At 47.5% G+C, this 26,179-nt stretch overlaps 1 protein-coding gene across 3 annotated transcripts in view; it reads left to right on the top strand.

Annotated features, from left to right (window-relative positions):
• The window catches only part of syne2b (spectrin repeat containing, nuclear envelope 2b), a 65,904-nt gene that overhangs the window by 16,155 nt on the left and 23,570 nt on the right, over positions 1-26,179 (top strand). For 2 of the 3 annotated variants that reach the window (XM_076027687.1, XM_076027690.1), the window contains exons 15-52: positions 161-346; positions 434-547; positions 651-803; positions 882-989; positions 1,582-1,719; positions 2,262-2,339; positions 4,130-4,216; positions 7,723-7,893; positions 9,193-9,414; positions 9,880-10,002; positions 10,412-10,530; positions 10,731-10,836; positions 11,078-11,212; positions 11,601-11,759; positions 12,237-12,431; positions 12,826-12,924; positions 13,036-13,146; positions 13,239-13,439; positions 13,528-13,701; positions 14,216-14,347; positions 15,158-15,351; positions 15,438-15,561; positions 15,661-15,882; positions 16,798-16,947; positions 17,050-17,226; positions 17,411-17,566; positions 17,683-17,826; positions 17,962-18,135; positions 19,020-19,153; positions 19,476-19,680; positions 20,136-20,318; positions 20,712-20,822; positions 21,498-21,652; positions 22,624-22,771; positions 22,853-22,947; positions 23,028-23,259; positions 24,655-24,849; positions 25,510-25,632. In XM_076027687.1, coding sequence (XP_075883802.1) covers positions 161-346; positions 434-547; positions 651-803; positions 882-989; positions 1,582-1,719; positions 2,262-2,339; positions 4,130-4,216; positions 7,723-7,893; positions 9,193-9,414; positions 9,880-10,002; positions 10,412-10,530; positions 10,731-10,836; positions 11,078-11,212; positions 11,601-11,759; positions 12,237-12,431; positions 12,826-12,924; positions 13,036-13,146; positions 13,239-13,439; positions 13,528-13,701; positions 14,216-14,347; positions 15,158-15,351; positions 15,438-15,561; positions 15,661-15,882; positions 16,798-16,947; positions 17,050-17,226; positions 17,411-17,566; positions 17,683-17,826; positions 17,962-18,135; positions 19,020-19,153; positions 19,476-19,680; positions 20,136-20,318; positions 20,712-20,822; positions 21,498-21,652; positions 22,624-22,771; positions 22,853-22,947; positions 23,028-23,259; positions 24,655-24,849; positions 25,510-25,632 — 5,733 coding nt within the window. The remainder of the gene's footprint in view (positions 1-160; positions 347-433; positions 548-650; positions 804-881; positions 990-1,581; positions 1,720-2,261; positions 2,340-4,129; positions 4,217-7,722; positions 7,894-9,192; positions 9,415-9,879; positions 10,003-10,411; positions 10,531-10,730; positions 10,837-11,077; positions 11,213-11,600; positions 11,760-12,236; positions 12,432-12,825; positions 12,925-13,035; positions 13,147-13,238; positions 13,440-13,527; positions 13,702-14,215; positions 14,348-15,157; positions 15,352-15,437; positions 15,562-15,660; positions 15,883-16,797; positions 16,948-17,049; positions 17,227-17,410; positions 17,567-17,682; positions 17,827-17,961; positions 18,136-19,019; positions 19,154-19,475; positions 19,681-20,135; positions 20,319-20,711; positions 20,823-21,497; positions 21,653-22,623; positions 22,772-22,852; positions 22,948-23,027; positions 23,260-24,654; positions 24,850-25,509; positions 25,633-26,179) is intronic. The other variant, XM_076027688.1, reaches the window with a different exon arrangement.

Raw genomic sequence — 26,179 nt, 5'->3', positions numbered from 1 at the left:
TTAAAAATGAAATTTAGTTTTAATGAAAGCCTCCAAAGAATTATAAGTTAATTATTGATATAAATTAGTGGCACTTTGAGACTTTTATCAACATCATATTGCGAACAATGTGGACGTAATTTCTCTCGTGATGCTGAGATTCTTTGTCTTGTGTGTTCAGAGGGTGCTGGATGACTCGGTGCAGATCCGCAGCACGCTGCAGGGCTTCGGCTCCGTGCTGAAGGACATGTCGCAGGTCAGCGACACCGAGCAGCTGCAGGCGCAGCTGCTGGAGGCCGACGCCCAAGTGGCCGACGTTCAGGAGAGCTTCACGGCGCCGCTGTCTCAACTGGAGCACGCCGCTGCCGTGAGTGTCCAGAACCGCTCCAGAACCGCCGCTGCTCGGCCGTTCCGAGCGGATGTGTCTGATCTGTGATCTCCCGCCGCCGTGCAGGAAGTGGACGCCATCGAAAGTGAAATCCGGCAGATGCAGAGCGAACTGGCAGAGGTGGAGGAGCTGCTGTCGTCCCCGCAGACTTTACCCAAACACAAGGAGGAGAAACTCAAGGTGGCGCCGCAGGGCGGGGTTAAATATTTCATTCCGAGCTCGTCGCGGAAAATGTTTTCTTTGGAGTTTCTAAATGAAGGCGCGTTTGCTCCTCTGTGTCCAGGTTCTAGGGAAGAGGATCCAGTCCATGGGGACGACGGTGGCTGAGATCCAGAGGTGCAAACCCGACCTCTGTCTCCCAGACCGGGCCGAGGAGACCCTGGTGGTCTTCAGCGTGGTGGACCACATGCAGACGCTGCTGCAGGACCTGGAGAAGGTTTGAGCGTCGCTGGCTCAGTCAGCTGACTGCCGCTGATCGGCGCCTGATGATCAATGGCCCGCTTGTCTCCTGCAGAAAGTCCCGGCTCTGTTCATGCAGCTGCCTCCCACTCCAACCCAGGAGGAAGCTCCAGAGGTCCCCGCACAGTCTCAACCACAGCGGGCCTCCCCAGTGGAGGCTGGGGTGAGTCCACTTTGAACGGATGCACTTGAATATTATTGTCCTGAGTTGCAGGTCTGAGGAGTTTGGTGACGGTAGTTTGTCCCTGACACAAAAGCACCCAGCAGGAGCACAGGAGGAGGTTTCAGTCGGGACGCTGAAGTTCTGCTAAACGCTGCCCCCCCTTTTTTATCTCACGAGTCGCGTCTAATGTTTCCCTCCTTTCAACCACAGGAAGCCTGGAGCTGTTGCTCCACAGCTGAACTGATTGGTGCCACCGAAGTCTTTGACCCATTTTTTTTTTATTCAGTGGTCCTCCCCTTTCTAAACCTCAACTCTCTCCCAGACAGTTATGTGAAATAGATCCGGAAAATTTGGTCAAGCGTCGAAGTCTCTGAGAAACAAAGTCACTGAGAAAAAAATGAAATGGAAAAAAAAAAAAAAATGAAAATGCAACTGATACAATTGTCTGAGACTGTGTTGAAAGATTGTTGGGCATCATCATGAGGAGAAGCGAGACGTCTTATTGAAAGGATGGCAAGACTGGCAGCCTTGGGGTGCTCACTGTTTATCATATCGGTTTCAAAAAAAGCGACCGTTTGCTTCTGGCTTGCAGATGGAGAAGTTGGAACAGGGCCAAATAAGAATCGCACGTATTGAATCAGACGTGCTGAGGAGAAGCGGAGCCGAGCTGCAGACAGTGAAGCGTTCCTCGCCTCCACAGGGAGCGTCCAGGATTCCCCCCAACATCCAGGTGAGGAAGCAGGGCAACTTTACTCTGCATTCACTCCACCATCCACCTTATTCATAAAATTTCCACTTTGTTTGAGTCGACTTGAAATTTTGACTTTTTTCACAAAATTTCAACTTAAAACTCGAAATGAAAACTTAAACTTCCTCTAATATTTTTTTCTTCTTCTTGTGGCCGTAATCCTCTTTTATATGGAGGGAGCGATCAACCATGCTGTACTAATGTCCAACCATCCCTCCTTTTAACACTCTGCATCCCTTCATCCAGAGACTCTTCTTCTTCATCTAATCCTGTCTGAGTATTTCATCATTATTTATTCTTCTGCTTTGCTCCTTTGCTCCTCCATCCAGTCTTTGTATTTTCTTCCCTCTTTCCTCCTTCATTGCACATTCATACCCTTTATAATGCTGAACACTAGAGGGCAGTATTAAACAGTGTTATCTAAAAAGGCTCCTTGGCTCGCACTCTGTCGCTCACACTTCTTATATGTCAGGTCAATTAAAAGCATAAAGTGAACAGCAGCTTTCATTTGTGTGTGCTGCCAGATCCCGGTGATCACTGTCCAGGAGGAGACGGACGCAGCTTCTGCGCGACCCCTTGACCTTCACGAAGAACAAGAAGAGGTAATTGAAGCGTCTGCACAGCCAGATTTAACCTCTTCCTGCCATTCAGTCAATCTTTGTCCTGTAACTGTGGCGTGGAGTCAGAAGAGACGGCCCAAAAACACAAAGCACCACAGACGCACTTTTGCCTTTCCAGTTGTTTGTTCCTTCATGATTATTGCTAAGTCCTTCCACAAATGATTAATCCCGATCCGCCCGCGTGAGTCACGGCCGGGTGACCAGCAGACGACGCTTCCTGATCGTAAACATCTCCGCTCGCTCGACGGCTGCTGCCTTTATTCAAATTTGAAATTGCGAAGACTGCGGCTGTGTGAGCCGTTTTGCCAACCTCCAAAAGAAAACTGTTTTGTGCCGATCTCAGCGGGACGTTACTGACTGAGCTTCTTTTACTTTGGACAAAAGCAGGAAGTGATTGAAATCTAGTGGCTGCTGAGGAGACGAGCAGGGGAGGCAGCACTTTAGTCCAGACTTTGTCCCAGTTTTACGTTAACAACAAGGAAACAAAGTCATCAAAAGTTTTTCTTTTTGGGAGTTGTTTTTTCTTGACACAGTTTTTTGCAAAATAAGCAATATTTCTAAAATTTCCACAAGGTACAATTGCGATTTGCAGGTGTGACGCGCATAAGCCATAATTTTTTGTAAAATCTCGTCCCGCGAGACCACCGCTTCTCAAAGCCCCTCTCCCTCGTTTCCCTTTCTAATTCCTTGGATAAATCTACATTTCCATGTTGTTTGCTGTCCAGGACGATTGTTATATATTTATTTTATCTTTGATTGCTTTACTCTCCTCCTCCTGCGTCCAACCACAACGTGCCATTTTCACTTGAAGTGAACCGGTCACGTGACCTCGTACGTCACGTCCGCTGACGTGTCGATGCCAAAAAAGTGTTTCTGACTTTACCTCCATATGGATACGTGTGGACAAACCACCTCATATTTGAGAGGTTTTTCCAAGTTGAGCTGCTTCCATCACCAGTTTTTATTGCCATATTCAGGTTTGGTGCAACTCTAGGGGTCAATGGAAACCAGGTGACCTGGTGCAACCTGATTGGACGGCTGGATTTGATTGAGCTGGGGCCTTATTCAGCCCACTGTTGTCATGCAACCAGTCGTCAGTCAAACAGATCACTGTTTTTTCTGATGCTCGCTCTCTGGTTAAATCAGGTCCATAAACTAACACTGGTGAATGCACCAATACACATTCACGTCATTATTACTGTCACACACACTAGCAGTCAAAAGTCTGGACACGCATTTCTGATTTAATGGTTTTTCTTCCATTTTCACGACTATTGACACTGTAGATTGTCACGCAACACTATGAATGAACACATGTGGAACATGTATGAAACAGAAAAGTGTGAAATAACTCCAACAAGTTTTATATTTTACATGATCGAGAATAGCCAACGTAAGGTGTTATGTTATAAAACATAACAAATGTTTCTTTTTCCACATTAATCCACATATCCTGCTCATATATTTGATGTCTTCAGTTTGTATCTACGGTGTAGAAAATAGTAAGGATAAAGAAGAAACAGGTGTGTCCGGACTTTTGACTGCTAGCGGGTAGACACTTGAAACAAACAAACTGAAATATTAATTTTGTGTTGACAAACACTTGAGCCGCTCTCCTCTCAGGATGTCAATAACCGACCACACAATGTCCAAAACACAATAACGGAGTGCGTTTGGTAACAGTGTGACCCTGAGACTGAGAAGTGATGTGCCTTTAATCCCTGACTGACCTCACTGACCCTCTAACCCTGCTCATGTGTCCCCCCTCCCAGGATGTTGCCCTCCCCACTGACCGCACTGAAGAGAGTCCACCCAAACCAGTGGCCACAGTCACAACTCAGTCAGTGGCGTCCAGCATGGTAAACACAGACTCCGCCGCCGTAAAGCCCTCCAAAGAGCACTCTGGAGGCCAGCACCAGTGTGTCGTCTGCTAGATGTAGTCCACCTTCCTTTGACTAGAGCCTCTCACTCTCTGCTCCTCACCTCACCACTGGACTGGTCACCCCTTTGTTTTTTTGTTTTAGTGCCGTGCACGCTCAGTTCACTTTAGAACGCAGTCATTTCCTTTTGCAGTGAACATCAAGGATTCTTTTATGGGGACGTTTTTTCTCTGGCAGAGCAAAAACACTCGGAAGCTAAGAAGCTAACAAGGTTTCTCTGGAGGCTGCAGGGGTAAAATAGCAACCGAGCAGCCGCCTCAAGTTCTTAAACGTCTTTATTATGATGATGATGATGATTATTAATATTATTAGCCTTTTGTTTTTGTTTCGCTTTGGGTTTTTTTTTCTATTCCTGACGAACAAAGAATCTCGTTATTCAAAATCTTTTAATGTACTTTTCTAAAGATGCTTTCCACTTTGTAATCGAACTCCTGTATTGCACCGAGCTCCCATCAATAGCACCGCCGTGGCTCTTCAGGTATCAAAACCTCAGGAATCTTCTGTCGCAGAATCAACCCGTGGGGAGCTGAGCTGCTCCACCGCATGCTTTACATTCTCCCAGATTCTCGCTGGATCCAGTTGCAGAGCTTTCGTGCCTGCTGCTGCAATATTTCCCAGATGAGACAAAACAGCATCAATCTTTTCCTCTCTTCAGCCTTCACCTGCTTCTAGCTTAGACTCTTTAAAAAAAAAAAAAAAAAAAAATCATTGTTGCTTCCACCTCTAGCGCCCTCTAGGATGGCGTAGGAATCAAAGCTCAACCCTCAGTGCATTTACACGGTTCGCTAATCATCAGCGGCGGATGCATTTTTTTTTTCTTGTTTACATTTCTTGAGTGCTTTAAGTGTGTTCTGCCTTTTGAATGACGATGAGAATGAAATGAAATAAACAACAAGGATGAAAGTGTTGGGCACCAACTGTGTACCTTCCTCCGCCGTAGTTTGTGCCGACTCGTAGTTGAGTGGTCACTGACCTCCACCACTTGGTGAGAAGTGCCACCGCAGCTTTTCGCTTGGTCTGTAATAAGCTTTCGCCTGGGTTCTGTTTCTCAGCGGTCAATCAATATGTTTTTAATATATATATATATATTTATATTATATATATATGGCAATACCACTGTCTGCCAGCAGGGAGAAAGGGCAGGGGAGGCTTTGTGTTTACCTTATAGAGCAGGGGTCACCAACACAGTGCCTGCAGGCCTGTTCTAAAAATAGCTGCTTCTGAAATTCAGTTTTATTGAACCTTGTTCAGTCATCGTTGATGATGATTGAGATCTCACTGCCGTCATCAGTGTCTTCACATGGATCAGTGTCATTCATAATAATATACAACTAGTGTGCAGCCAACTGATTGCTCTTCATACGACTCCACGCGAAGCAGCTCTCAGGTTCAGGTCGGTTGGTGACCCCTGGTCCAGGAGTCGGTCTCAGGAGAACCACCTGGTCCCAGATGACCGTGGAAATGCACTGGTTTGACACCATTAACAAGGTAACTGTAAGCAGGTGGCAACCACCTTCACTCCAAACGCAGCTTCACCGTTTCCCAGAATGCCCTGCGACTCCCTTGTTTCCCTCATCACTCTTTGGTGTCGGGTGTTGGTTTGGAGCTGTGAGGTTCTCACCTGGTGGCAAAGCGGTGTTGGGATGTCTTCAGTCACTCGGCATGTCTTGTACTTCCTGATTTTTCCTCTTCGCTGTCTGCACAGCCGCACAACATTGAAATAAATCCTCCTCAGTGATTCACTCTTCTGTCTCTCTTTCTGTGTCAGGTGGGGGGTCTTTGTCTTGACACGCCCAGCACACCTCCTCTAAAGGGCACTACACTGTATCTACCAGTGGTGGAAAAAAGTTTTTGGACACCTTGAATCAGCCTGAAGTCTCCAAGATCAGTTGATTTTTTAGTGCAGTCGCCAACATTTACACACAAGCTGCATTGTGTGCTGTTGGTCCATCTCACAACTGGGTGTCTCAGCCTGATGACTTTGTCCCTTGCAACACATCCAGAGTAACCAGAGGAACCTAAACAACAGAATACTTTCATTTTGTTTGTGCGCCTCTGAAACCTCAAGGGTGTCCAAAAACTTTTTTCCACGACTGTTTTTCAGATTTTCTGTGGGAGGCACCTTGCACTTACTGTATGATTCTCCAAAAAAACTGCAGAAATCTTCAGGAAACGGCAGATTTATCCCTCTGTTGACAGCCCCCCTACAGGATCAGTGAGCTATTACAACTAAAACCTATGTGACTGACTGACTGGTGTTTTGCGTTTGACTGACGGCTCACAGTCTTCTCTCTCTCCGCCTGAACCCTGCTGAATGCTGCCTTGCCCTGTTTTCCATCACACTTTGCATCTCTCGGTGTGTGCAGTGAGCGGCGACACAGGCGGCCTCACCATATTGAAATTTGCCTCGGCTGAATTTAAGTATCGTCTGTTGAAGGTGGGAATCTCCCAGATTGTGCACACGTCACGCTCATAGTAGTTCTACTAGGAGGAGTAGGACCACACTGTCTGGGCGTTTGGGCTGCACCCAGTCACAGCAGCTCTGCTCAACTTAAGAGCCCAGAGGCAAAACTGAAACAAGACGGATAGAAAATGTGACGAGGAAAAGATTGCAGGCCGCTAACTTTCAGAAAATTAAAATTTTAAAGATGTTCACTACCAGTCCCAAAGTTTGGAAACACCTTCTCATGCAGTTTTTATTTTTTATCTTTACAACTTTCTACACTGCAGATTGGAACTGAAGACATCAAATATATGAGCAAGATATCTGTAATTATACAGCAAAGAAAAACACGTTGAATAACTCAAAAAAATTATTGCATTTTTAAAACTTTAATAAAGTATGAAGATTACAAGAGTACCAATAAAATGAGCCGGAAAACATAGAATCACAGCGGAGAAATGAACGGAGATACATGAAGAGTTCAAGAGCGTTAGAAGAATGAAGAATAAAACTCAACAAAAATTTATTTAAAAAATGTATTACTTTAGTTTTTATCATTATTTAATTGTCTTCATATACTTACTGCAACATTCAATATTTAATTTATTTTTTTATTATAAAAAATTTCTCTGTATTATAGCTCTATTATCTCAGTTGAGTACAGCCTCACACTGCAGGACATGACATCTGGAGCGCACTGTGTGTGTACGTGCGCTCTAGTGTTTTGGCTCAGCTCCACCCCTTCAGTCTGAGGCCTCGCTGTGGCAGCAGACTCACACTGTCATTGGACGACTGCCGGCAACCAGGAAGTGGTTTCAGCAGCCGCAGGTGGGAGGAGCAGGGCGAGACAGACGCAGCCAGACTGAGTCACCCGGAACTTTCCACCTGTTCAGGTAGATCCACCCCGCCGGAATCCTGGGAGCCTGCTGAGCCCGCTGTGTGTGTGTGTGTCTGTGTGTGTGTGTGTGCGTGTGTGTCCCAGGCCTCCACAGAGGAGCCCCGTCCCGGCCAGGCTGCCCTCCATGGTTGCCTGGAGAGGGTGGTGCAGCTGGAGCTGTGGCTGCTGGACGCCCAGAGCAGCCTGAGGTCAACGGGAGGCTCGGCCAGCATGCAGCAGCAGGACGGCCTGGAGCAGAGCCTGCTCACCTGCCAGGTAAGCCCCACCCCCTCCCCCACACAGGGTGCCATTCAGGGTCCAGATTGTGTTGGATCATATTTATATTTACAAGGATATTATGCAGTATATTTTTATTTTTAGAATCATTTGTTATATAGATATTTATGTAAGTGTATACATGTTATATATGTATATGGCTGGTTATATATTATGTATGAATGAATGAATGAATGAATAAAAGGCTTCTCAAGGGCTCCTACGCTGGACCGTGTGTCCTGACTGCCTGTTTTTTGAAACAGTTTCAAAGACGGTTTCTCACACTAATAAACTGGAGGATGAGCAGTTTCATTTCACACGCTGCCAAACACATCCAGCCCCGCAGCAGCGTCAGCTCCAGACTTGCCACGAATCAGCAAAACCTGTTTCCTGGGTTGAGTCTCGAGGTCGTCGCCCTCCATCGCTAGTGTCACTTTTTAAAGAGACAGTTTGCTCCTCGAGTCAAACCCCGGGCTGCCTTTTGTTTCTTCGAAATCTCTTCAGTTCTGCTGTTGACCTGCTGCACCAAGTGCTTGATCCAGTTGTTCTGACCGGCAGGAGCTCATAAAACTCCTAAATGTTCCCATTTAAGGTTAAAAAACAAAACAAAATGAATATTATGATAAAGATAAAAGCGGTATTGGTGGGGGTGCGCACCATGTATAAAGGTGTCAGTCAACCAATGTTTGTGGGCGGGAGCGTCTCAGGTGAGCCACAGCGAGCAGAGTTCAAGACGAAAGAGAAAGCTGCAGACGGATCTTATTGAACATTAAATCACTCTTATCTGCCTCCACCAGTTTTACAACATTTGTTCTTTACAAGTTTTATTACGTGCAAAGTTGTGTCTCTCATCACACCAGGGTGTCAAACAAACTCGGGAGCAGTTTGTGTTTGTGCGGAAGGAGCAGCAGCTTCCATTGGAAGACATTTATAGCAAATAACTCCATCCTGTCGTCATACAAAATACAATAGAGTGCTTTTCAGCCACGTTCCTATGACCTCATTCCAATGTATTGTCCTGAGGGATTGACTGCCCCGCCCACAGTGTAACTGGAGCCTCCATTAAAGTTTCAGGGTTAAACTGTCTACACAGGTGGCTGAAAGTGACTGCGGAAGTCGTTTGTCTCTGTGTGTCATCACTGACTCCTGGGCGTTAAACTGCCCTCAGATCCATTCAGACAGTAATCAGTTGGGTTCAGGACTTGTGGACTGTCGGCTGATGGAGCAGCATCAAGCACTTGGCACCAGAGCAAAGGACCGAGCGACTGATGCAACTTATTCTCCCTCTCTGACCTGCAGGAGATGTTCCTGGAGATCGAGCGCAAGGTGGCCGGCTTGTCCGCCCTCCGCCAGGAGGCCGCCGGGGCTCAGCAGGAAGAGGCGGAGCTGCTGTCCTCCAAACTGGAGCACTTGAAGTCCAACCTGGTGGACTTCCAGCAGCTGTTGCAGCAGCAGCAGCAGCAGCAGCAGCAGCAGCAGCAGCAGCAGCAGGAAGAAGAGAGAAGCATCACACAACAGCAGGTAGGTCTTCAGCTACCAGGATGAAACACAACGAGCTAAATAAGCTTCAAGGACCAGCTGGAGTTCCTGGTTGACTGCGGCAACAACATGGAACCTTTGTGGTCTCATGTGGCCGGAAAGTGATGCAACACGTTTCACCATGCTGCTTTGTTAAAGTTTTACAGCTTTTGGATGAAATTTCGGAGTGAACCGAAAAATTCAGTTTTAACTGTTAGGTGACGGTCATTGGACCTTCACAAAACTTCACAACACCTGCAACCATTCACTGTTTCAGTACTTACTGCATGCTGTTCTCCAAATGACTGTCCGTGAATGGCATCAAATGTCCATAAGATCCTTCAATGTTGTGGTTATTGAGACATACATGACTCCATTTGCGTTTATGTTACCAATTTAATACATGCATTTGTGACATTTTCCCTGAATTGGATGACGACTGACCTCCGCCAACCCGTCTCCCTCCAGAGTTCTGACAGTCAGTCGGAACCCGGTCCGCCGTCCTCGCTGAAGCGCCGCAGCAGCGTTCAGGAGATTCTCTCGTCGCCCAGGAACAAACTGATGAGGCAGAGCAGCCTGCAGCAGCAGAAGGTACAGAAGAGCAACGTCCAGGGATATTCAGAGGATGTGACATTATGAGTCAAAAAAACAATAGAAAGCTCCATTTGGAGTTGGTGAATGTAAGAAAAGAACCGAGCATCATATTTACTGATAAGGCGATGCTTCATCTTCTCAGAGAAGTCTCCTTCCATCTGTCGTAGCTACATGTCCTGCACTTGGAACTTTAATGAGCTGTTGGCAGTCGCAGGGTGAAAGCAGGTTGCACCCTGCAATAAAATTCTATCCATATTGAGGAGCTACTGTCTGTTTATGTGCTGCTGTGTGCCACCTTGTCTTTTGCAGCTTTTCTTTTCTTCCCGTTTCATCTCGGATCGCTGCTTTCATTAAGTGATGACCGGTGGCCGTCATTCTTCCTTGTCGTCGTCTCTTCCCACTGCAGGAGTTGGGACAGGAGCTGACGGAACAGAGGGGGCTGACCCAGGCCCTCGCCAGGCAGCGCACCAGAGCCCGAGGCTTCAGTCACGATTCGGAGGAGCCCGGCCGCCAAGACTCGACAAGGTGACGCGAAGAAATGACCCCGGTTCCTCGACTTGATTATGTTTCATTGGAATTGCAGCTCTCTGGATGAGAATGAGGCTGACAGACAGACAGACAGACAGACAGCTGTAATGGCCAGCAGATGGATAATCAGTCTAAATGAATCAATCCCTCTTAGATTGACAGCCGATGTTCACGTAAGACCTTTTGTCCCCCGCCAGGGCGCCCCCTGCTGAGCGTGGTGTGGACTCGGCTCAGACGACGTGGGCTCATCTTAGCAGTCGGCTGCTCAGGCTGGAGGAGAGCTGGCGGCTTCCTCCCTGCGAGGTGAGGCCTCCGCCATGAGAGCTGAAGAGCTTGATTATCACTTTTCCTCAACATGGGCGAAAGAAGCAAAAAAAAAACCAAAAAAAAAAACCATCAGTGTTCTGGAGCCGCTTGATTATCACCTCCTCCCAGCACAGGGCTCTCTGTTGTCTCTTTGCCGTCATGGGCCCCCCCGCCGGCCTGGGTGAAAGCGGCGCGTGTCGGCGATATTTTCTGATATTTTTCCTGCGCCTCTCCCAAGGTGACAGACTCATCTGCCAGGCGTGGTGATGGAACAGCGGGACGTGTGATTGGCACACAAGCCCTGAAAGAGCTGCGGAGCTACATCAGCCAGCTGAGGGAGCTGGGCCACGCCGCGACACAGAGACTCAATCAGGTGCACGTTAGTCTGGCGTACACGTGTATGTCATCTGTATAGCATATAAAGTATATCCGTGGCTGCAGTTGGATGGACGGTCCATTCATTTAGATTTAAGATGGATCACATGAGCAGCCACAGCTGATTGTGACGTCCCCACCACTGATATTGTGTAAACTTTGCAATCCTGCTATTCCAGAGCCACAGTGAACACGTTTCAACACTTCTGACACATTGAAAGTTTGAAACAGTCAAATGTTAAGAACGTCCCACCGCTTTGCACCACCGCTTGCAGCCGCTTCTGCTGCTCTTACTGTGACTGAACGGAGTCCGACATGTCGATTCAATAGTGAGATCAGACGTCGCTGTTTTGCCAGCTCTTGTAAACCCTTTTGCTGCGTTGCAGGCGTCTCCTCTGGATGATCCCGACCAGGCCTTGGATGAGGGGTTGTTCCACGTCCTCTACGGAGTGTCGCTGTCTCTGTCCTCTGTCAGCAACCTGCTGCGCTCACCGTGGGGGCCGACGCAAGAAGGCGACGCACAGAGAGGCGTGGCTCAGCTGCAGGTGGGATGCATTTTGGCAAAGTCTCTGATCTTGCTTCCCGCAACACTGTGAAAAGAATTGCATCGTTCTGTTTGGCAGGTTTAACTAAGCCTTGCTCTTGGCTGAGGGCCTTACTAAACCCCCTCCCTTAGTAAATATTTGACTATTTTTTATAATCTGCCTACTTGCAAAGGCTGCTCATTGCCATTATGGAGCTAGACTGTCATCCTTTGCCTTAGCAGCCAATGTCCGAGACTTTTTGACATTTCATAACATTTCTTAACCCGACCATAGCCTGATATGGCTTGATAGTGCAGGCACGGCGGCTGACTTAGTATAGAGAATAAAAAATACATAAACACAATACATTAAGGAGGTACAATAAGCCACACATTGGCATTAAACTAAGGACATATGGTGGTCGCAAGTTCTTTATCTCTAGTAACATGACAAATTGCATGCCAACCCTGAGCTTGACCACCTTCATTTGCTCTTCAGACTCTTTCTGCGGAGCTGTCGGCCCTCAGCAGCGAGCTGGCCAGTCAGGGGCCAAAGGTCACGAGTGCGCTGGGCTCAGAGTGCACTCAGCAGTGCGTGGATGGAGCGAGCAGGGTCCTGTCGGTGGTCCAGGCTGCACTTGGAAAGAGTGAAGAGCAGCTGAGGCGTCTGCAGCAGGACGGTTTGGAGAAACAGGTCAGAGCTCAGCAGCTGAGATGTACTGAAGGAAAAAGTTATGTTTTTTTGCAATTAATTAAAACAATACACTGGTTGATAATTTTGCAAAAATGGAAACGTTGTGACAGAATAATCTGGAGTGAACTGACCAGAGGTCAGAGGAGCATCTGGATCATTTCTAACAGCTTTGCTGCTCTAGTACTGTTTGTTTGTTTTCTTTATCAACTGCAGCCACTAACCAAACTATCATCAGTAATGGTTTGCAACCAGTGAGCCATGTCTGGATGTCGACACTTTTATTAACATTTCTATTTTTCTCTCTGCCGAAAATGCACTGAACAGTGACCCCAAAGCTGAGATACTAACTACTGCTAACATAATCCGTGTGTGTGTGTGTGTGTGTGACTGACAGATCCAACTTACCGAGTTGCATGCGGCCTTCGCCTCTAACCAGAAGACTTTTCACAACATCATAACTGAGTTGAGTTGGACAGCAGAGGAGCGAGTGCAGGTACATCCTCTGCTGGCAGGTTTATCCTCACCCACTCGGCCTCATTTCACACCGGCAGCTGATGTTTTTGAGGCCGTTAATATTTCCACCTTTTCACTTGTTTCCACCAAGGTGGTGGGCGAGATGCAGGAGTCCCTGGAGCAGCAGGTGGAGCAGGTGAGCTGCCTGCTGGAGCAGAACCTGCTGCCGCCCTCGCTGGTCCCTCAGGCCTCACGGCTGCAGGTGCGCACGGATCACACGCTGCTCATCCACAGTGTTGATGTGAACACTGAAGTCTAGATACTTGACACTCTGGTGCTTCTTTGAACGTGCAGAGCGACTTGGACGGAGCTCTCAGACGCATGTGCTGCCAGTCTGAGGGGATGAGGAGCAGCGTGGAGCTGCAGCGGCTTCACGAGCGCCTGGTCGGCAGCCTGGAGGAGCTGCTCGCTCTGGGCTCCCAACGCCTGGAGCAGCGGCCTGGGCTGGAGCTCCGTGACATCGTGGAGCTCCAGCAGCAGTACTACAACCACACGGTCAGCACTGCATCTTAGTGGGAATTACACAGCGTGAAAGCAAAGAAAATATATGCATGTTGACTAAAACAATGCTCTGGCGTTGCAGAAGTTCTTTCAGTTCCTGAGTCACCACTCCAAGATAGTGCTGCACCTGACGGAGGGACTTCCTGAGAGCGCCCTCCTGAGGTGGAGGGGCGTAGTGGCAGCTTTGCAGGTGGAGGTGGAGCGACTGCAGCAGCGAGGCCTGGACAAAGGAGTCAGGATGCAGGAGACGCTGCAGGTGAAGAAGGAGAGCAGTAGCAGCTTCACATGCTGGGATGCTTAACATGATCAGCCTGCTAAAATTCATCATCATCATCATCATCATAGTGATGATAATGACGATGATATGTCATAAGTACAGTGCTACAAAGATGAAACCAAAGATTAATCAGCTACAGTGGTGGAAAAAAGTTTTTGGACACCTGCAGTTTATTTTAGTGCAGCCACCAACATTTACCCACATGCTGCACGTTTTTTTTTTTTTGTTTTGTTTTGTTTTGTTTTTAATTCAAAATATACAACAAAATAATATCAACTTGTTTGAGTGGCACAGATGCAGCCAAACACAAAAATCAATCAATCCATCAACTTTTTTTTTTGAAGAGCTCTAACTCACAATCCACAGGTGTGTCTTTTCTTGACAAATATCTCATGGCATTAATAACTGGGATTGAGTAAAATGTGAAGGATGTCCGGAAAGTTTTTCCTACCACTGTATTAACTGGTAATGAATGATAATGTGTGTGTTCCAGGTGTGGTGGAGGTGGGAGGACGACAGCGCCTGGTCTGACTCCCTGCTGAGCGACATCCAGACCTCATTTCCCATCATGCTCTGGGAGGGTGTCTCCGAGGAGCAGATGGCAGACACGCTCTCAGTCTACCAGGTCATTGTCATTCATACGCACTGTACGCTCTCCCTGACTGCATGTTTAGCCAGAGTCAGCCAACTGTAGGACACGGAGCCGCACTCTGCTCATCTTCCATTCTGCTCATTTGGAGATTATTGGCTGTGCTCCCTATGCTGCACTTTGTGCATGGCACTCAAAACCTAAATTGGCTCAATTATGTACAAGTGAATGGGTTGTTTTCTTTAGGAGCACATGGTGTTCCTCGGCTTTGATGCCAGTTATTAGCCCCGAGCTCCTGCTAGAATCCATTTTGCGTCTTATTCCCTGTTGCTGTGCTGTGGGATTGGAAATGTCCCTCTTATTCGTCTGAAATAGACAGAACAGAGAGGAGCCAGGCAGGACTCGGGGTCCTCAGGGACTTTTCCCCAACCGGCTCAACGTGTAGTCTTCCCAACTTTTTCCATTCCTGGGGGTTAATAAGGGCTACGGCTATGAACTGATGGTTTGAAATGAGAAATAAATACTGTGAACACTGAAAAAACCAACAGCAACGACCCCCAAATCACTGGTCAAGGTCATCCTTCTAGGTTCTTTTGTCTCTCATTGTGTAGAGTTGAAAAGTAATGAAACAATTAAATTGTATTTTCAGTCGTATCTAAGCAGGGGTGTAACATACCTTTATTTTGTAATATCTGTTATGCATCAGTTCAGGTTGAAATGTAATTTAACAATGATGACACGTGACAATATTTTCTCCACCGGAGGGGCTTCCAGTGGCAGCGTCTGCTGCTGAAAACTGACCTCAGCTGATTGAGTTTATTGAGTCCTGTGCTGTGGTCGTGACAGGACCATTGCGACATACTGCAAAGGAACGAGGCCCGGTTCGATCAGATGCTAGAGGCGGGGCTCCGGCTGCAGGAGGCGGGGCTTAGAGGAGTGGGCGTGGCTACCAGGGAGAAGGAGGCGCGCTGGAAAATCCTGCACAAGACACTGCAACAGGAACACGACAAGCTGGAGAGGAAGTGGACGCTGAGAAGCAGGTGCGGAAAATACAAAATGTATCCAGGGCCCAGTTCACCCGCTGTCATTAATATTTTACTTGAAATAAAACTCCGCCAACAAACAGGTTTGTTCGTGACATTTCCACACTGGCTGCCTGGATGGACGAGGCCAGAGAGATGATTGACAGGTGGAGTCAGCTGTCTGAAGCGAGTGTTGATCAGAGGCGGCACGACTATCTTCAGGCTGTTGTAAGCGCTGTCTCAGCTGAAAAAGACTCTTTTTATTAGATAACTACATTGATTGATGAGAGACAGACAGAACACAAAAAATGTTGATTATGATTTCAGGCTTTGACTAAAGAGTTGGAGAGCAGCACTGAGCTGAAGGCGGCTTTGATCACTTCTGGAACCCGGCTGGCCCTGCTGAGTGAGTCAGGCTCAGACTCAGGCAGAGAGCTGGAAGACTCGGACTCGGATCTGTCGTCCATCCAGTCCAGACTCAGGCAGACGGAGCAGGACTGGTCCAGTCTGCTGCTGGACCTCCCTGCTGTCCAGCACCAGCTGCATAAGGTGTGTGTGTGTGTGTGTGTGTGTGTGTGTGTGTGTGTGTGTGTGTGTGTGTCTGTCTGTCTGTCTGTCTGTCTGTCTGTCTGTCTGTCTGCACAGTGAGCAGCAGGTTGTTGTTTCTGCAGTGCTGACAAGAGGACCAGGACGTTTCTTCTCTTTCTTTTCTTTCTTTTTTTTCTTTTTCTTTTTTTGTTACAAATCTTGCTTTATTATCTTAATGAATGACTCTCGCCTCCACTTGTACTGCAGCACTGAGGTGCTGGGTCTTGTCACTGATTAGGTGTAAACGATGCTCTCCACTGCTGAGGACTCTTGTCGCTCTCGCTGGTGTTCAGCTTTTCTTCAGTGCAGCCAATTTTCTCTGCACTGTCCTCCTCCCCTCTGGGATCTCCACTGGTCCCCCTCTTCCTCTTCTTCTTCCTTCTCTTCCTCTTCTCCTTGCATGGCTTCCATCCAATTCTGTCCCCGTCCTCCTCGTTTCCCCCTGAGCTCCTCTCGCTGCTCTTCTCCTCATTTTCGGCTCCTCTTCAGGCTTTGTGGCTCTTTGCAAATCACTTCTTTACTGTTTTTTTTTCTTCTTTTAGTTGAAGTCCACACATGTTTTCAGTGTCTGTGCAAAAGACAAGAATAAAATCCACTCATTTTGAACAGAATTTTTTTTTATTTTAATTTCTTTTTTAAAGACAGTGGATTACCGTCTATTCCAGGCGCATATGGCCCCCACGGTCTGGGGGCCATATGCGGCCCATCAAGGTTTCTAATCCGGCCTGTTGAACTTGAAGAACACTTTGTTTAAATACGCTGATTGCGCCGAAGTAAAACTCCTGAATTGCTCTTGGATTGACTTTCTGTTGGAGCAAATTGTAAGAATGGAATTGCTTTATCACTTAAAAATATACTTTGACAATCTTTCCACAGAGATGGATCAATACGTTAAGCCAGCAGGAGGCGCTGCTGGAGCTGCAGGCTTGGCTGGAAGCTGCCAACTCCAGTCTGCAGGAGTGTCGAAGCGGCTTGAAGCACAGCTCCTCCACCGCTGGTCTGACGCTGCTCCTCAGAGACTGCAAGGTCATTCAGCACTAGGACCCGTCTACTTCCTGGCAGCTGATTGAAGTTTTTCTCTGTTGTGCATCTTGACTTTTTTTCTCTCTCTAACCTGTAACGTCTCAGGAGTGTCTGGTGGAGATGTCGGCTCACCAGGCCACGCTGGACTACATCAACCAGATCGTACAGACCTGCAGTACCGAGGAGGGTCGGGGGAGGCGCTACAAGCACAACCAGTTTGCAGAGGTGCAGGGCAGCGTGAACTACGAGTGGCTTCGATTGCAGGAAGCCCTCAACTCTCAGGTAGAAAGACTGACTTGACTCAGGTGTTTTGAAAGAATGCAAGCGTGTCACATATTAGTCTGGTCTTTTCCACTCTTTTCTGTTTCTTTGAAAGCTCCTCAGGTTCTGTATCTCAGTCGAAACCTGTTGTCACTCGTGGTCTCTCACTGTGGTGTTTCTTCTTCACCTTGACTGCGTTGCTCAGGTGAAGGAGCTGGAGCAGCGGCTGAGGAGCAGGACCGAGCGGGAGGCCCGACTGCAACAGACCAGCGAGTGGATCAGACACAGGAGCCGCTGGATGGACTCGGCCGTGACCCCCGGCAGCCGGGCGGAGCTCCGGAGGAACATCACAGCCTGTCAGGTCAGAGTCAATGAAGACCTCCTCCTCCTCCTCCTCCTCCGCCTCCTCCTAGACTTCAAGGAATCTGAGGTCTGGGATTTTCATGACCGCAACGTTTCTTTTATGCATCCATGAAGGACCTGGGGGAGCAGATCAGCCAGAAATGTGCGGTTCTGCAGTTGCTGAGAGACGAGTGTGACGATGGAGACCAAGTGGACAGGTGTCAGTTTGCCTGCAACCGAGACAAAACCATCCAGGCGTGCGTGGAACTGGCACGACAGGTAAATGAAAGTTGGCAAGACCCTCAACGTGTGTGGCGTCCTTGGTGTTGTTTCACAGTGGCGGATAAGACAGAAGAAGAAGAAGAATCTTTAGATCCATCATGACAGTGTGAGCCCCTTTGCCCTCTCTTGCAGAACGACTCGGTGATGGGGAGGCTGATTCAGACCCAGCTGCTGTGGGACGGTGCGTGCGAGCGGCTGAATCGCTTGGCGCTGAACACAGCCAGAACTTCTCAGCTCGTCAGGCATCAACACAGCAGCCCGCAGCTCTGGCTGCAGGCGCACAGACCTCTGCACCAGCAGCTGCAGGTACAGGATGGACTCCTCAGATCACTGCCCAGTCCTAGTCAGTGATTCAGCTGAACAGCTAGAGAGCCTGCAGCAATACACACAGTCATCCCTCAGCCAGGTCACCAAATGCAGCCTCAAGGTGGCGCTCATTGAGTGCTCTTCTCCCTTTGTGTCGGTCTCCACGTAAAAGTGACTTCAGGTTGATTTTCCATAATAAAGATCAGTCAGCTGCAAGTGCCATGACACCAACTGTCCCGCAGAGGTCACTCTCATGATGAATCGCTTTGCAACTAAGAACACACAATGTGGGCTGTGGCTGTGCAGCGCTTACACAACTATCACAACACATCATAAAAATGAGAGAATGTGTTTTTGAAGTCTGCCAAAAAGTCGTTGAAAATGTTCTTATTTATTCAGCAAATAACAAATTGAAACTCCAGAATGGTTCTTTAAATTTCCCTCTTATGCCCACATGTACAGACATTAATCAAGCATCACTCAACAGCAAAAACTAATTATTCTGTTCAGGAATGCAAATCAGTAACTACAGTTTGGCATCGTAAATCACTTTTGTTAAACAGTCATTTTGAAGATTTATAAATTTATTTTTTATTTTATAATTAAAAATCTCATTTTAATTAAAGATATTTCACAGAAACATAAAACACTGATATTTGCATTTGTCATTAATGTCAGTTTATGGCAGCTGTGGCAAAAACTTTAAATTGGGAGGTGGTCTAATAAATCTGTTGAGCACCGTGTAATAAAAGCAAAAAGTATTACTCAACTAATAAAACATTTCCACAAAATAACAAACTTACATTATTTTTTTCTTCAACACAAAGGACAGAAAAAGAAGCGAATAAAATGGCATTGCTCTGCTCTTGGCTGCTGTGTTTCAGCATCTCCACGAAAAGACGACGGAGGCGGACGCAGGGTGGGACAGCCTGAGTCAGAGCGTCGCTCTCCTGAGGAGCCGCGTCAGTCCTGCTGCCGCTGCTCTGCTCACTGAGCAGCTGAAGGCGCCGCTAGAGGAGTGAGACACACACCACACACACACACACACACACACACACACACACACGCTAAGTCAGGGGTGTCAACACTCAAAACACACAATTAAGTCATGATAATATCCGTCAATGAAGGTCCAGTCCTGATTGACACGCCAAAATACCAGCAGAGCATTCTGGGATTTGTAGTATTAGCGGTTACATGTTCTGTATGATAGCGGCAGGCCAGCAGCTCCAGTCGTGATTTTGTATCGGCCACATACATTTCCCCCGTGGGCCAAATGTGGCCTGCGGGCCAGAGTTTGACCCCCATGCCCTGAGTGAACGTGTCCTCCTGTCCTCCAGCTGGACGGTGGTGTCTGAGCAGATGGAGGAGCAGCTCCAGATGAGTGGCTGTGTGCTCCAGGTGTGGGACGTCTACAGCCAGCTGGCCACTTCCTGGTCCCAGCGGCTGCAGACGCTGCAGACGGAGGCCGACGCCGTCCTGAGCGCAGCGCCACCAGTGGACTGCAGCCACGAGCAGCTCGCCGCCAGGATGGACAACCTTCAGGTGAGGCCTCGCGTGGTCTTCTCTCACATCCTGCAGCGGGACAGGAACAGGAAGTCTTCTCTTCTGAAACTGCTGCTAAATCTAAGTACAGATTCTGAAATGGGCTTGTTCTGAAAAGTTAGAAGTAAAACATGTTTTTGTCAGTGTGCCATTATTGGATATTTACACATATTTTGATAACAATAACCAGTGTTATTTTCAGAATTGTTATTTTTGTCCCAAAAACTGTGGTATTCTAAAAATAATTTCCTTGGAAAAGTGCTGTGTGAAAGACAAGACACCTTTCTTGTATCGTTGCTGTCAGTCTGTCTTGTCAATGCGTTTGAAAAAACAGCATCAATACGAAGGAGCTTCCTGCAGATCAAATCATTGATTCAAAAATCCTTGTGCCCAAAACCTTTTACCCGTGCCAACCAGGCTCTTCACGTTTGCAAACTCTCCCCTGCACTTCTCAGGTTCTCCTGCAGAGGGCCGACATTCTGCAGCCTGACCTGGAGGGGGTGCTGGAGGCCTCCAAAGACCTGGTGGGACGACTGGATCCCTGCGCTGCCGTCCTGGTCCAATCAGAGAGCCGCCTGCTGTTACGTGGCATCCAGCAGCTCAGCCAGGCTCTGGGCAGGAAGCTGGCTCACCTGCAGGTGCGGCCGATTTGTGAATGAAGGCGGTGAATGAAGGGATGCATGAGCAGGTTGTCCCACTCAGCCAGGTCTCAGTGCACCTTCACACCCAAAACATCCCTGTGAGGAGCAGCAGCGCAAACAGCAGCTTAGCTACCTGCTAATTTGTTATTTGAACAAACTGCTGATTTGTCTTTTTATTATTCATCCAATGACTGACTGAACTTTGACCGAGAAGGTTAAAGGTCAGAAAATTATGATTCTATTTTTTTTAGGTGCTATGTGCTCTGTAGAGCTTCATACGCACCTGGATTCTTAGTGTGTTTGTCTCTGACCTGTGGAAGCTTCACACTGACCTACAAATTAAGCCACAGATGGTGTCGCTGTGTGTGTGTGTGTGTGTGTGTGTGGTAGGAGGAGCTGAGGCAGCAGCAGAGGTTCTGGTGCGTCCTGGAGTCACTGGAGGCGAGTCTTGAGCAGTGGCAGGAGGTTCTGCAGCAGCAGGAAGCCCAGCCAGCAGCGCAGGTGAGTCACTCTGTGAATGGAGTCAGTCCACTGCTACTACTACTGAAGATCTAATGGCCCACTGGCATTTCATGCTCAAGTAAAGAGGTTTTTCTCAGCCAAATGGACTAAATAATAATAATTTTAATAATTTTCTTTTTTGAAAGACAGAATATTTTATGAAAACATTATTGAGATATTTTCTGTTTCTATTAGTACAGATACCAGTTTTGAAAAAATTGTGTTGACTAATTTAGGTTATTTGCTGTATTTTATTTATACAATGTTGATTATTCTGCCAGTCTTGAGGTTTGTATTTTGTGAATATTAAGCCCGTTAGTCTATTTTTTGGTAATAAAAACAGGTTCTACATAACTGCAATGTCTTTCTGTAAAGTTCCAACTTAGAAATTAAAATTCTATTTTTGGTCATGTTTATTTTTTTATGCTATACCAAACAGTTTTCCTCCAATTATTATTAGTTATTCAGAAAAGAGAAGTTGATATGTAAATGAATGAACAATTGAAACTCCTTGACATGAATCAGTGCCACACTTTGTCTCTGGCTGGAAGCTGAGGTGAATGAAAAACATATCAACTGAGTGCAGCGAGCGATCGAGGCCACCACGTGTGACCTACCTGCACTGCTCTCTGTCTGCCGGGCTCACTGTGATGTCACGCTGCCATATGTTCCCAGTCTGGCCTCCTGGAGCTGAGCGGACTGTCTGCTGACCTGGATGTGCTGAACGAGCTGAGCCGCAACCTGACGCTAGGTGACGCTGCAGCGCGACGCCTCCAACGCCTCAACCGCTGCTGGGCCGACGCTTCAGCCAGAGCAGAGGAGGCCTGCAGGTCAGAGCACAAACCCACTGCTGAGAGTCAGCACTCAATACCAGCTGCAAGCTGGAAGCAGCTCAGCTTCCCACTGGTGGGCGACGGAAATGAAAATGAAATCAGTGGAATAAATTAAAATTAAAATTTTAAATTAATGAATGCTTTAAAATTGCTAATAAAAAAAAAAAAAAAAATTAATTAAATTAAATTAAACCTTTCTAAATCAAAGCTTTGTATTAAAATCACTGGTTTCACACGAGTTCAACCAGAAACGAGTCAGCAAAGCATCATGTTTATATTTCAGGCTCTTTAAAAAAAACAAACAACCTGCTGTTGAATGTTACACACCTGGGATTCTCTCAGTCACTTTTAATTCGACCTTGGAGTTGGTTTTCATTCATCACTAAAATGTTTCCTTACTAGTTCAGCACTTCTTGGCTGGTTTTCCTGCTCTCATAATGACCTCGGAGGATTCAAGGTCATTATTCCATGAAACTGGTTTTAATGGAGTTCAACGCAGGAGTGAGTCGGTGACCCCCAACTTCTTTTTCAAAGGCCCTCTAAGTTGACTGTAGCTGCAGCCAGTGGGGAGTGAAGTGGAGACGTGCAGTATTTAACAACAATGAAAGCCTTAAGTTGTGTTTATCTTCAAGCCAAACTGCCTCCGTTGCAGCATCTGGTGTCTGACAGCAGGCAGAATTTACTGTACGAGCTCGCCGCCGTTTCTTCTTGCTTTTTGCTTTCAAGGTTTTTAAGAGCAGCTGTTGCCTCAACTCAACCTCCATTGAGGCTCCCGCCTCTATTGTACACAAATTAGTTCCGCGGCCGCTGACATCGCGCAAACTGATTCTGATTGGGCCGCTTTATGATGGACGTGCAGGATTTCAGACTTAAAATCACGGCTGGAAAATAAAGGCTCGCTTCAAAGCAGAAGGTGGGAACGGCGGAGCCGCTGAATCAATCTTCCACCGTCTCTCCTCTCTGGACAGCGAGGTGCAGACGGAGCTGCTGAGGCGGCAGAGCTTCGAGCAGAAGTGCGAGAGCTGGATGTCCTTCCTGCAGAGGATGGAGGACAGTCTGACGGTGGACGTGGCCGGCTCCTACACCGGCCTCAGGCAGCAGCTGTGCACGCACAAGGTAACGCTCGACAGAGGCCGCCAGCCGCTGAGCTTCATCGAGGGGACAGAGGAGTAACCCCGAGCCGTCTCCGTGTCTCAGCTCTTTCAGAACGAGCTGTCCATCGGCCACCAGATCCTCCACTCGGTCATCGCTGAAGCTCTCCAGCTGCTGCAGAGAGGAGAGGTGGAGGACAGGTGAGGCCGCAGGACCGTCAGCAAACTATCACATGAAGGACTCTTCAAGGAGAATCCACTCATTCTTTTGTCGTCGTCAGAAGCGACTTCATCCTGAAGCTGGCGCAACTCCGGGAGCACTGGCACGGGGCGGTGCAGCGTGCGGACCAGCGGCGCTCCCTGGTGGAGGGTCTGGTCCGGCACTGGCACCTCTACAGGCACAGCCTGAGGAAGCTGCAGAGGTTCCTGTCGGACACGCAGAGCCTCCTGCCCACCGCTGGACTGGCCCGCTGCAGCCTGCAGCAGCTCCGACGCTCCCTGCACGACCTCCAGGTAGTGATGACGGATCATGCAGAGGGGTCACAAATATTCACATTCTCTACTTTAGTAGAAAAGTAGAGGTAAGAAAGTACAAGTTCTGAGAAGTACAAATTATCATCCATGTTTTATATTTAATGACACAACAACAGAGTTCACACAGTTCCACTTCACACAACAACTATGAAAATAATAATTATTTTGAAGAAAATATGTAGCTTTCAAAGACTTTTCAACACAAAAGTAACAAGTCTGTTATTTCAGTGTAAGAAGAAAGCACAGATATTTGTGTACAAAAGCAGTGCATAAAAGTAAAAACTCTCCAGAGAAGCAAATCCTCAAGTGAAAATCTACTGAAGTGCAGTAACGAAAACTGTCAGTCTCCGGATTATAAGACAGAAAAACTGGTGTAACTGTCAGATAAAAGCTCAGCAGATCTGCTGGGTGTTTTTTATTCCAATTCAGAACAGGACAAAAACAAATTCTAAAGTAAACTTCTATGGCATATGGAATTTTTCTTCAGTTCTGTGTGTATAGTTTGGATCCAAGTAGTAGGTGGAGCCCATACAAACAGTTTAAAAAACAAAACAAAACTGTTTTTTTTTCTCCCAGTGACGAAAGGAAAACTAACAACTTGAAATTAGCCCCACAATACCAGTGTTGCGCCAGGTTGCACCTGCCGTGCTGTTCAAAGCCTGTCCCAAGTAAAGCAACTCGTCTTCCGCAGACAAAAGCCCTCGCCGCTGTTCTGAGTTCTTCTCCTGCTAAAGTGCCTCTCAGTTCTCATAGAGCTTCCACCACTGCAGCAGCTGCGCTAATCTAGTTAGCATTGGCTTCGTCCAGTGGATTTTAAGGGAAGCTCTCGACATTGCTCTTGTTTTTCATCATTACTGGTCAATTGTTGCTGGTCGGCTTTGGAATCTCAACACTGGGGCCCATCGCTCTTCTGTGGAGGCACTACTGGAGCAAGATCTCTCACCAATGAAGGAGGCTAATGGTGGAGACTCAGTCATCCAGGTCATCGTAGACTTTAAGAGTTTGAGTTTTAGGCTGTTGGATTTTATTCTTCATCAGTACTAAAATTGATTTTGGGACTTCCAGGTATTTAACCTGATAGAAAGGACCATGAAGATGGTCCTGAAGGTTGTCCCAGGCTATTGTTTGGGTTGTTGAAGATTACGCTGACCTGGACGACTAACCTACACAAAGGAGACAGTCGCTCGAGGGCTGAGTTGAGATAAAATAAGGCCAATTGATTATATTTGCGTCACAACACAACTGATTCTTCATCAGGACCCTCTGATGATGCCTACAAGAGAAGATTAGATTAAGGTGGATGAAAGGGAGCAGTGGAGGTCACAGTCAGAGGGCCTCACCACCGTCTCTTCCTTTGTCCACCTGGTTCCTCAGCACACGGAGCTCCTGTTCCAGAGGTATCAGTCCACGTTCATCCACACGCTGGACGTCGGCCGGCAGCTCTTCTCAATGGGAGACGAGGGAACCCAGAACCAGCTGCAGGCAGACCTGGGAACCCTGCAGGAGGAGTGGGACAACCTGCACGGCCTGCTGGGTCGAAGGATGGACCTCATCGAGGCCATCATCCAGGTATGACCGTGGCGGTGGAGACCAGGTCCAGCCACAAGTCTTAGACCGAAGTCCCTCTCCCACCTCACACAACCTCCACCTTGGCTGCTTCATTCTGCTTTTTCAGATGCTTGGCAGTTTGGCGCTGCACTCTAGGTCTCAGAAGTCTATAATGATTTGTTTTCGGCCAAGTGTTCAGGCGACACGTTGGTGTATTTCAGCCTTGAAATGTACCAAGGGTACCTTTTAAAATAAAACTTGAAGAGCTTGAAATAATTTTCAAAATTGTTCAGCTGCAGCTCCAGTTTTTCTTTTCAGCCAAAATCAAGCAAAAAGCTACCAGGGTCATGGACATAAAATATATAAAAGAATAATGACAATAATCAGATGTTTTTATTGAGAAGATCATTGGAACGTTTATGATCGGGTTGACATGCATTGTGTCTGAATTTACCCCTGGTGTTTCCTGGTGCTGTAAGAGCTGTGTTTATTTATCTTGAGTTAAGCCTGACTGGCCGTTCTCCATGCATCTCATGACGGTCTCGGCCTCCTAATCCAATCTGCTATAATTAATGACGGCAGGCTCGTTGAGGAAGTCGCACACACGCCGGCCGCCCTCTCCTCTCAGAGACGATGCGTCTTTGATGGGGATGATTAAAGTGCTTGTCTGGTCCTTGTCAGAACTGGGAGCGCTGCGAGGCCGGGCTGGAGGACAGCATGCTGCAGCTCAAAGACATGAAGACCAGACTGAACCGGTCCATGCCAGAGAGCGACGACGAGCTGCAGAGTGCCGGGTTCAACAAGGTATGTCAACCAACAGAGCATCATAATTCATAACTTCAGGGGCTTGACCAGGGCGTTTTGGATTTGAAGTGTTGGTTGGACATTGAAGTTCAGCCAGTTCAGCAAATGGCTTTGAGCTCTGGGGAACATCAGACTAGCAATCACAGTTTTGACAACATATATACATTAAAAATTAACAAAGATCACTCATCAAAACTATTCTCTTTTTTGTTGGGGACATTTTTACCGAATGTTTCCACTCAGTTTTTGCACAGACGACTTCCTTCCTTTCGCACTCCCCCACATTGTTCCTCGCCCCACAGGGGGCGACACCTCCAGACACAGAGGTGTGAACACTGCCTTTTCAGTTGATACTGAGTAGCTAATGACATCAGGAAGCTATAGAGCAGCTCCAACCCACCACAGGCCCAAATAAACACGTCAAAGAGCAAAGCCAAGTTTGAAACAGGTTTGGCTTCTCTCTCTCTCTCTCTCTCTCTCTCGCATCCTCTCTGTGACCCATCACAGCCTTTATCCTCCACCCCTCCCCCCGGTCCTGCCCCGTGGC

The sequence above is a fragment of the Nelusetta ayraudi genome, unplaced genomic scaffold (genome assembly GCF_046127955.1).
Source record: "Nelusetta ayraudi isolate G7.1 ecotype Tasmania unplaced genomic scaffold, CSIRO-AGI_Nayr_v1 ptg000021l, whole genome shotgun sequence".
Classification (NCBI taxonomy): domain Eukaryota; kingdom Metazoa; phylum Chordata; class Actinopteri; order Tetraodontiformes; family Monacanthidae; genus Nelusetta; species Nelusetta ayraudi.
This window is presented reverse-complemented; position numbering and strand designations above follow the sequence as displayed.